Source organism: Vicia villosa, unplaced genomic scaffold, assembly GCF_029867415.1.
Source record: "Vicia villosa cultivar HV-30 ecotype Madison, WI unplaced genomic scaffold, Vvil1.0 ctg.002503F_1_1, whole genome shotgun sequence".
Lineage (NCBI taxonomy): Eukaryota > Viridiplantae > Streptophyta > Magnoliopsida > Fabales > Fabaceae > Vicia > Vicia villosa.
Window position 1 is genome coordinate 45,380 of NW_026705950.1, and position 11,430 is coordinate 56,809.

Here is an 11,430-nt window from a genome sequence, read left to right on the forward strand (position 1 = left end):
GCCAATCGTCCTCTTAGGGACTATGCCGCTCCTTCACGAGCTAAGCCGCACTCAAGTATCGCTCCACCCGCGATTGAGGCAAACAACTTCGAACTAAAACCTTCGCTGGTGCAAGTTGTCCAGCATAACCAATTCTCTGGAAGCCCTGTGGACGACCCAAATCTCCATTTATCCGTGTTCGTGCAATACGCCGACACTGTCAAAGCTAACATTGTCAATCCCAAAGCAATTTGATTACGTCTTTTTCCTTTCTCCTTGAGAGATAGAGCTAGAGCATGGCTTCAATATTTACCCTCTAACTCCATAACTACCTGGGACGAATTGAAGAGAGTTTTCTTAGCGAGATATTTCCCGCCCAGTAAAACTGCAATGCTAAGAGGTCAAATCAACGGATTTACCCAAAAAGACAATGAATCACTCATCGAGGCCTAGGAGCGATATAAGGATATGCTAAGACTTTGTCCTCATCATGGACTTGAGCCATGGTTGATCATCCATACTTTCTATGGTGGTCATTATATAACACCAAAATGACTTTAGATGCCGCCGCAGGCGGAGCTCTGATGGACAAACCCCATGACGAAGCCTATAACCTCGTAGAGAACATGGCGCAAAACCATTAGCAATGGGGAGGAGAACGAACCGTTGTAGAAAAATCCTAAACCAAAGGAGGAATGAACGAAGTCAGTGGTATAGACCGCGTTAACGCCAAAGTAGACTCCTTGACTCAAAAGATCGAGAACTTAACAATAACTCCTGCAGCCACCGTGGCTGCTGTAGCTCCTAATTACGAGATATGCGGATTAACTGGACATGTCATTGCTGAATGTCAACTTTTGACAGGTGTTCCACCTGATCAAGTCACACAGAATCTGACTCATCTTTGTGTTTTACAAACTTAACCTATGTCCATCTGCTATAGTCATCAATAATTACCAATCCACACTTCTTGCCTCTGATGTATATAGTTTTCACTGGTCCAAATAGATCAATGTGCAGAAGTTCTAATGGCCTAGAGGAAGAGACAACATTTTTTGATTTAAAAGAGTTTTTAAAACTTTCCCTTCTGACATGCTTCACACAGAGCTTCTGGGTTGAACTTCAAATTGGGAAGTCCTCTGACCAGATTGAGTTTGTTAATCTGAGATATTCTTCTCAAGCTAACATGTCCCAATCTTCTGTGCCAGACCCATTGCTCATCGTTAACAGATAGGAGACAAGTTACTTTCTGAGTTTTAAGATCAGAAAGATCAATTTTATATATGTTGTTCTTTGTCTTGCCAATGAAAAGGATTGACCTATCTTCTGACTGACAGCTTTATAGGATTTTGATTAAAGATTATGTCATAGCCGTTGTCACTTAATTGACTTATGGACAACAAGTTATGTGCTAATCCTTCTACTAATAGAACATTAGTTATGGAGGGAGAATTATCGTTTCCAATAGTTCCAGAACCGATAATCTTTCCTTTTTAATTTCCTCCAAATCTAACGTCTCTACAAGATTTAAGCTCCAAGCTTTGGAACATAGACTTTCTTCCCGTCATGTGTCATGAGCATCCAGAGTTCATATACCATGACTGGTGTTTCAATTGTGCTGCTAAGGACATCTGCAATATATATTATCTTCTCCTTAGGTACCCATATCTTTTTGGATCATTTGGTGTTAGTGTGCCTAAAGTTCTGTTTGAACTTAGGTCTAGCATGAAAGTTTTCAGAATAAGAAGTGTATTTAATGTCATGTGTGTGACCAAATTCAAATTGGGTGTGTAAAGGTTTATATGTAATAACCATATCATCAACAGATTTAGTTTGATATGGTTCTTTCCCTTTGGGTGTTTCATAACCAATTCCTTTTCTGGTGTTTCTGTTAACACCATATATCATTGAAGCCATTTTTCTTCTGTCTATGCTTCTAGCAAGAAATTTTTTAAAACCAGAGTCATATTCTTTTAGAATATCTTTCAAACTTGAAGCAGTATCTGAATTAGAGATTTTTTGAATTTTTAATTCTTCTATGAGTTTAAGATTACTTTCTTTAAGTTCAGAATTTTTCTGCTTTATGTTTCTCAGTTTCAACTACAAAATTATTTTTAAGTTTCTTGTATTTGATTCTGAGTTTACTATGGTTTTCCAGAAGTTCTGATAAGCTTTGTACAAGCTCATCTCTAGTAAGTTCAGAGAATACCTCATCAGTTTCTGATTCAGAGCCAGGGTCATCTCCTATGGTAGCCATTAATGCTAAGTTGGCATGTTCATCTTCTAAGTAAGATTCAGCTTAAGAAGATTCTGAATCATCCCATGTGGCCATCAGACTTTTCTTCTTTTCAAATTTTTTCTTTGGCCTTTCTCTCTGCAGCTTGGGACAGTCATTCTTAAAGTTTCCTGGTTCTTTATATTCATAGCAGACAGTGCTTTTTCTGCTCGGCTTCTTATGTCCAAAAGATTCTGCTTTATTTTCTAGTCTCCTGTAGTTTCTGAACTTCCTTTGTTTATGCTTCCATAATTGATTGACTCTTCTGGAGAGAAGAGATAACTAATCTTCTTCTTCTTCTGATGCAGAGTCACTAGAGCTTTCCTCTTTAGCGTGAAAATTGTTAGTTTCAAATTTTCTAATAGATTTAAGGGAAACAGACTTACCTTTCTTCTAAGGCTCATTTTCATCAAGTTCTATCTCGTGGCTTCTCAATGCACTGATAAGTTCTTCAAGAGATACATCATCTAGATTCTTTGCAAATTTGAACGCAGTAACCATTGGTCCCCGTCTTCTAGTTAAAATTCTGATTATCTTCTTGACATGATCTGCTTTGGTGTATCCTTTGTTCAAAACTCTCAAGCCAACAGTCAAAGTTTGAAATCTTGAGAACATGGTTTCAATGGGCTCATCTTCTTCCATTTTAAATGCCTCGTACTTCTGGATGATGGCCAAAGCTTTCATCTCTTTAACTTGAGCATTTCCTTCATGAGTCATTTTGAGAGACTCAAACATATCATGTACAGTGTCTCTGTTGGTGATTTTTCCATATTTTGCATGTGAGATAGCATTCAGCAAGATAGTTCTAGCCTTGTGATGATTTTTGAACTCTTTCTTTTGTTTCTCACTCATGTCTTTCCTATCAATCTTTTTACCAGCATCTATTGGATGTGTGTAACCATCTAACATAACATCCCACAGGTCAGCATCTTGTCCTAGAAAGAAACTTTCCAGTCTATCTTTCCAGTACTCAAAATTTTCTCCATCAAACACGGGGGGTCTCGTAAAACCATTGTTGTTTTGCTCATTTGCCATAGTGTTTTCCTTCTGGATCTTTTGCTGACATTGTTAAGTGTTTGCACCCAGAACCAAGAGATATGATGCCAATTGAAGGGTATGAAAACACTTAGAAGGGGGTTGAATAAGGGGTTTTCTTTCACAAATAAAAATTCACATGATATTTTTATCCTGGTTCATTTAAACTCAAACTACTCCAGTCCACCCGTCAAGGTGATTTCGCGTCTCTCCGTCGAGGACTTAATCCACTAATCAAAACTTAATTACAATTGGTTCACGAAGGCAATTGCCAACGTCTTCTTGAGAATCTTAACCACAACTTGGTTACTGAAGAAACAATATACAATGTCTTCTTGAGAATCTTAACCACAACTTGGTTACTCATGAAACAATATAACAATAACCTCTAATAACTGAACTTAATGCTTCTTAATCTAAGCTATATCACAACTGTGATTTTTCACTATGTTTTAGTACAATGGATATGACTTTAGTATGATGACATGAACAAGTATTTTCTTCCAGCATAAGAGTTCACGTTTTTCTTTCATGTGTTGTATATTTAAGTGAGCGTCTACTAGCTTTTTCAAATTGATCTTCTATTTGTAGCCTTTGGAAAATGTTGTCTGTTGCTTCCTCGTAAGCTGTCCTGCAATAAATGTTGCATGTCATATTGGTTATTTGTGCTTTGCATGCTTCTTAATATTTGTTTCTCATAAATGCTTCAGCCGTCTTTTAGTCATTATGTCTCTAATGGTATTTTATCTTGTATCAGAACTTTGCATTTTATTTTTCCTTTTCTTCATAACTTCTGTCTTGAATTTGTGAATATAACTTCGATCATAATTTGTCTACAGCGGTTGGTGCATTCAGAAGTCTTCATGCATTAGAACTTCTTGAAATTCAGCGTGACTTTTCTTTCTTTCTTTGTTCAGCTTTACATAAAGTCCATGTTCTGATGGTACTTGAGTTAGAACTTCTTCTGAAATAAGAAACATATAATTAGAGTACCATATTTACTTATACAAAATTTATTTAATTGTTATCATCAAAACTCTAAGATATGATTAGAACCAAACTATGTTTTAACTATATATATATATATATATATATATATATATATATAAGCGGGTGTGATTTCGGGTGCGGGTTTCACACTATCCAAACCCGCACCCGAAATAGTGGGTGGCACCCGAACCCGAACCCAAATCCAGTCAACTCGTGTTTTCACCCGTTGACTCGGGTTCGGGTGCGGGTCTGCTTGCCATCCCTAATTAGAAATATTAGAAGACACACTTCTAAAACACAGTCATCCAATGCTTAAAAGCTTATGAATAAACACAGAGCATACAACTCAATGGAAACACCAAACTCTTCTATCAATATGATATTAGAGTTGCTCACAATAGATAAGACTGCACAAACCCTAACACAAACTACAATGTAAGTTCACACTTATTCAAACCCCCCCTTTCTAAGTGTTTTTTTCTATCCTTCACTGAGAAGTTAGGAACTCAAGGAACGTGAAAGAGGAACAGAAGAGGAAGAGACCTATCAAGAACTTTTGGCTAAGGTAAAGGGGGATTCTTACGGTTAGCATATCTTATCGTGTTATAGATGATAGGGCTGATTAGATGTATTGTTTAGGTCAATTGGATCATAGGTTAGATTGGGGTTTGGGGGATGGTTTGATGAAAATTGTATAGATTTGATAAACTTTGCATGACTTGATGATGTTATGATGATAATAGATGCAAATTGTATGCTAAAAGTGTGTTATAATATGTGTTGTGTGGTTGCATGTAAAACCTTGTCGATTGGAATCGGTTTGGTCAGGGTTTGGTGGAATTGGGATAAAACTCGTATGCTGTTTTCTGCGATTTGGGGCTTTGTGAAATCGCCAGTTCGCGCCGCGTCCAAGGGTTGGCACCGCGAACTGCTTGGCAGAAAGGTCAAGGAAATTTGATTCGCTCAGTTCGCGCCGCGAACCTTGTTTGTGCCGCGTGCTGTAAGTGATAGTTGTTTTGGAAAATTTTTAAAGATGCATAATTTTCAAATCGTAAACCCGTTTTTAGTGCCGTTTTGAGTGTGACACACCTTATGAAATAATTTATCTATTTAGATGATGAAATGAAGTGTAACTTAATTATTTTAAATTATGATTTAATTGCTTGTTGAAGGATGTATTGTACATATATGCGATGAGATGTGTTAATACATGCTATGTTTGAAACGATAATCATGTGATGATCTGTGTGTTATGAAGATGATTGGATGGTATTTTGAATGATGTTAACATATGTAAACATGCTCGATGATGATGGTGATGATGATGATGATGATTTGAGTATTAGATGAGATTTACTCATAGACTTGACGAGGATATAAGTATGTTTCATATATGTTTGCATTCATTCATAATCATATGTTTGCGGGCTGAATCCGAATGAGGTGTGGATTCAGTGAAGGGCATAATTTCCATTGTGCGGAATTTGTGCTGGCAGGGCCGTATCTAGATGATGATAGATCGGTCGGTGGGTTATTCCCATTGATGAGGATTGGTATCACATGCATAGTGTCACTTCATACATATGCATGATTAGTGTGACTTGAATGATGAGTATGAGTGTATGCTTGAACGATGTATTCTGTTGACGTTTGTGTAAATGATGAATGTTTCCTGATAATCTGAATATGATGAAATTGGGTGGATAATATAACTATGAGGTGTTATTGTTTATGATGCTACAATATTTGTTAATCGTGAATGAAACTCACCCTTACATGTTGTTATTTTCATACTGAGGAATAGCGGCTTTCGACTTGGTGAGGATTAGTTCATGAGTCAGTGTGTTAGTTTAGCGTCAGGTGTCATGCTCTGATATTATAACACTGGGGAACGCGAGTTTTAAGATTTTGAGTTTATAATTTTGTTTGTTGTTTTGAATTATTTGTGGGATATAGCTTCAAGGATGTTGAGCTTATCTATATGATTTAATTTCTGCTGTGCAAATATGAGATATTATGAATTATGATGAATTTTCCTCGGTGAATGCATGACAATGACATACTACGTTTATCTTCAATTTGAATTGTGGCACCCTTGTTTCATGTTACTCTGATATAATTATTTAAATTGCCGCGGGGTTTTGAAGGGTGTTACAATAGTGGTATCAGAGCATAGTCGACCGTTGTGACCAGAGTCTTGTGTCAGTCTTCCCTGTGTATGTGACTATTGCGGGTTAAACACTATTGATACTTTTGTTCTGACTAAATTGTTTATGATTTAAGCAGAGCAATGGCTGGAAGAGGTGGAAGAAACAACGATGCTATCGCTGAGGCTCTGGGCATGATTTCTGGTATGCTGGGATGGAATGCAAATGGAGCCGGGATTGGTGTTGACAGGCAATTGGGGAATTTTCAGAGGAACAATCCTCCATTGTTCAAGGGTACGCATGATCTGGAAGGTGCTCAAAAATGGCTCAAGGAGATCGAAAGGATTTTCAGAGTCATTGATTGTGCAGAAGACCTGAAAGTGGGGTATGGCACTCACGTGTTGTCGGAAGAAGCTGATGACTGGTGGGTTACTACGAGAGCTAAGTTGGACGCTGATGGTATAGCAATCACTTGGGCTATATTCAAGAGAGAGTTTCTGAGGAAGTACTTCCCTGAAGATGTTCGAGGAAGGAATGAGATTGAATTCCTGGAGCTGAGGCAAGACAATATGACAGTTCCAGAGTATGCTGCCAAGTTTGTAGAATTGGCAAAGTACTACACTCCTTACAACAATGACGAGGCTGGTGAGTTCTCGAAATGCATAAAATTCGAGAATGGTCTCCGTGATGAGATTAAACAGGGTATCAGATATCAGAGGATTCGACGATTTGCTGATCAGGTCGACTGTAGCAGAATATTTGAAGAAGATAATATCAAGATGAAGTCATCTCACTCTTGCGAGTTAGTTGACAAAAAGGGCAAGAAGCATGTGGATAGATGTAAGCCATATGATAGAGGTAAAGCGGTTGACTGGAAGAAACCTAGCGGGGGAGACTCTAGTGCTCTTGTCAGGTGCTACAACTGTGGCGAGGTTGGACACCGTAAGAATGAATGCAAGCTTGAACAGAAGAAATGCTTCAAGTGTGACAGAGTAGGCCATATTGCCACTGATTGTAAGAAGAAGGTTGTGACTTGCTACAATTGTGGTGAAGAGGGTCACATTAGCCCACAATGTACTAAACCAAGGAAGAACCAAGCTGGAGGAAAAGTTTTTGCATTGACTGGGTCGGAGACTACTCCAGAGGATAGATTGATTAAAGGTACGTGTTTCATTCATGGCACACCTTTAGTTGCGATTATTGATACTGGAGCAACTCACTCTTTTATTTCTATGGATTGTGCTAAGAGATTGAATTTAAAAATATCTGATATAAATGGAAGTATGGTTATTGACACTCCTGCATCGGGTTCAGTAACGACTTTGTCTGCTTGTTTGAATTGTTCGGTCGATATTTTTGGTAGAGAATTTGGAATGGACTTAGTGTGTCTTCCATTGAAACAACTTGATGCAGTCCTGGGAATGAACTGATTGGAATTCAATCGTGTTCATACCAACTGTTTTTCGAAGACGGTATTATTTCCTGAAGCTGTTAGTGCTGATGATCTGAACATGACAGCTAGACAAGTGAATGAAGCTATTGAGGACGGTGCAACGGTGTTTATGTTGTTTGCATTGATGAACTTGAAGGAGAAGGTAGTACGTACTGAATTACCAGTGGTATGTGAATTTCCGGAAGTTTTTCTAGAAGATGTAAACGAGTTACCGCCGAAAAGAGAAGTAGAATTTGCTATTGAATTGGTTCCGGGAACTAGTCCAGTGTCGATGGCACCATATAGTATGTCACCATCAGAGTTGGCTGAACTGAAGAAACAATTAGAAGAGTTGCTTAAGAAGAAATTCATTCGTCCGAGTGTTTCTTTGTGGGGTGCGCCGGTATTGTTGGTAAAGAAGAAAGAGCCTATGAGACTGTGTGTAGATTACCGACAATTAAACAAGGTTACTATCAAGAATCGGTATCCATTGCCGAGGATTGATGATTTGATGGATCAGCTGGTTGGAGCTTGTGTATTTAGTAAGATTGATCTGAGGTCTGGGTATCACCAAATTCGAGTGAAGGAAGACGATATTCAGAAGACGGCATTTAGAACGAGGTATGGTCATTACGAATATTCGGTAATGCCGTTTGGAGTTACAAACGCACCTGGTGTTTTTATGGAGTATATGAATAGGACCTTCCATCCCTATCTTGATAAGTCTGTGGTAGTATTTATAGACGATATTTTGATATATTCAAAGAACGAAGAAGAGCATGCGAAACATCTCAGAATTGTGTTAGAATTGCTGAAAGAGAGGAAACTTTTCGCCAAATTGACAAAGTGTGAATTTTGGTTGGATGAAGTTAGTTTTCTTGGACATGTGATTTCTAATAATGGTATTGAGGTTGATCCTACGAAGATAGAAGCGGTATGTCAGTGGGGAACTCTGAAATCAGTGTCTGAAATTCGTAGTTTCCTCGGTCTTGCAGGTTACTACAGTAAGTTTATAGAAGGATTCTCGAAGTTAGAATTGCCGTTAACTACATTGACGAGGAAGGGTCAAGCGTTTATTTGGAACTTGAAATGTGAAGAAGGATTCCAAGAGTTGAAGAAGAGGTTGACAAGTGCTCCTATCTTGATTTTGCCGAATTCGACAGAAACGTTCGTGGTATATTGTGACACATCACTGATGGGTTTAGGTGGTGTATTGATGCAGAACCAACAAGTGGTCACTTATGCATCGAGACAACTCAAAGTTCCTGAAAGGAATTATCCGACTCATGATTTAGAGTTAGCAGCTGTGGTTTTTGTTTTGAAGTTGTGGCGACATTATTTGTATGGCTCGAGATTCGAAGTGTTTAGTGATCATAAGAATCTGAAGTACCTCTTTGATCAGAAGGAGCTTAATATGAGGCAGAGGAGGTGGCTAGAATTCCTTAAAGATTATGATTTTAGTTTGAATTACCATCCTGGTAAGGCAAACGTGGTTGCTGACGCGTTGAGCAGAAAATCCTTGCATATGTCTATGCTAATGGTGAAGGAATTTGATTTAATTAAACAGTTTAGAGATTTGAGTTTGGTATGTGAGGGCACTCCTAATAGTGTTAAACTGGGTAGGCTAAATCTGACTAGAAATAATCTTGAAGAGATCAGAGAAGGTCAGAAAGCTGATGTTGAGTTAATTGATAAGTTGACTTTAATTAATCAAGGTAAAGGCGGTGAATTAAGAGTTGACGAGAATGGTATATTGAAGTTTGGTGACAGAGTTTGTGTTCCTGATGTTGCTGAACTCCGAAAGAATATTTTGGAAGAAGGACACCGTAGTGGATTAAGCATTCATCCTGGTGCTACCAAGATGTATCATGACTTGAAAAAGTTGTTCTGGGGGCCTGGAAGGAAGAAGGAAATTGCAGAGTTTGTTTATTCTTGTTTGACATGCCAGAAGTCAAAAATTGAGCATCAGAAGCCATCTGGGTTTATGCAACCGCTGTTCATTCCTGAATGGAAGTGGGATAGCATATCAATGGACTTTGTGTCGGGTTTGCCGAGAACTGTTAAGAATTGTGAGGCTATTTGGGTTATTGTGGACAGGATGACGAAGTCTGCATATTTCATACCGATAAGAATGGATTATCCGATGGAGAAGTTAGCTCAATTGTATATTGAGAAGATAGTTAGTCTACATGGTATTCCTTCAAGTATCGTGTCTGACAGAGATCCGAGATCTACGTCTAAGTTATGGGAAGGTTTGCAGAAGGCTTTGGGTACTAAGCTGAGGTTGAGTTCGGCTTATCATCCGCAGACTGATGGACAAACTGAAAGGACGATTCAATCGTTAGAAGATTTGTTGCGTGCTTGTGTGCTAGAAAAATGAGGTGCTTGTGATAGTTATCTTCCTTTGATTGAGTTTACCTACAACAATAGTTATCATTCGAGTATTGGTATGGCTTCGTTTGAGGCTTTGTATGGTAGAAGATGTCGAACGCCATTATGTTGGTATGAATCTGGTGAGAGTGTTGTGATCGGGCCAGAAATTGTACAACAAACTACGAAAAAGATTAAGATGATTCAAGAGAAGATGAAAACTTCTTAGAGTCGTCAGAAGAGTTATCACGACAAGAGGAGAAAGACACTGGAGTTCCAAGAGGGAGATCATGTGTTTATGAGACTTACTCCTATGATGGGTATTGGTCGGGCGCTGAAGTCAAAGAAGTTGACACCGCGTTTCATCGGTCCGTTTCAGGTTTCTGAAAAAGTGGGAGAAGTATTCTATCGTATTGCTTTACCGCCGATGCTTGCAATTTTGCACGATGTATTTCATGTGTATCAGTTGAGGAAATACATCGCGGATTCGTCTCATGTGATCCATGTGGATAATGTACATGTAAAAGACAATTTGACAGTTGAGGCTGTACCTATAAGGATCGAAGATCGGAAGCTGAAGCAGTTACATGGCAAAGAGATAGCTTTGGTCATAGTAGCTTGGGGAGGACCGGCTGAGGGAAATGTTACCTGGGAGTTAGAAAGCCAGATGAAAGGCTCTTATCCGGAACTCTTCACTTGAGGTATGTTTTCGAGGACGAAAACTCTTTTAGTGGGGGAGAGTTGTAACATCCGTATATTTTAATTTTTAATTTAATTGGAAATTGAATTAATAATTAGAATTATTTTGGTTTTATGAAAATAATTGGAGAATGATGGATTATGGCATTGGGCCAAATGTGGTGTTAGTAAGAATGAGGTGTTATGTTAGTAAGCCAATTACTAATTTTAATGTTATTTTTAATAAAATAATAAGGAATTAGAGAAGGAAGTCCAGAACGTGAAAGAAGAGCTGAGTGTTAGAACAAGATTTGTTCTGATCAATATTCTTAGTTTTGATGATAACAATGTATATGAATTTTGCTTGAGATAATGTGGTACTCTAATCCTATGCAATTTCCATTTCAGGAAACATATAAAGAGTATGCACAAAATCAGCGCAAGAAGCACTGACTCAGAAGGTTCAAGTATGCAACATCAGAACATGCTCTCGCAAGACATCAGAAGATGGTCAAGCAGAATCA

At 38.3% G+C, this 11,430-nt stretch overlaps 1 protein-coding gene and 1 non-coding gene across 2 annotated transcripts; one reads left to right on the plus strand and one right to left on the minus strand.

Moving 5' to 3' along the window:
- Positions 1-369: 369 nt before the first annotated feature.
- On the minus strand, positions 370-476 carry LOC131639028 (small nucleolar RNA R71). The gene has a single exon (XR_009294832.1). It is a non-coding gene; the product is annotated as a small nucleolar RNA R71 (small nucleolar RNA).
- A 6,144-nt stretch (positions 477-6,620) lies between these two features.
- LOC131639016 (uncharacterized) lies at positions 6,621-8,874 on the plus strand. The gene is made up of 5 exons (XM_058909539.1): positions 6,621-6,676; positions 6,779-7,071; positions 7,234-7,451; positions 7,896-8,126; positions 8,854-8,874. The coding sequence occupies exons 1-5, from the start codon at positions 6,621-6,623 to the stop codon at positions 8,872-8,874; spliced, it is 819 nt and encodes a 272-aa protein (XP_058765522.1).
- Positions 8,875-11,430: the final 2,556 nt, after the last annotated feature.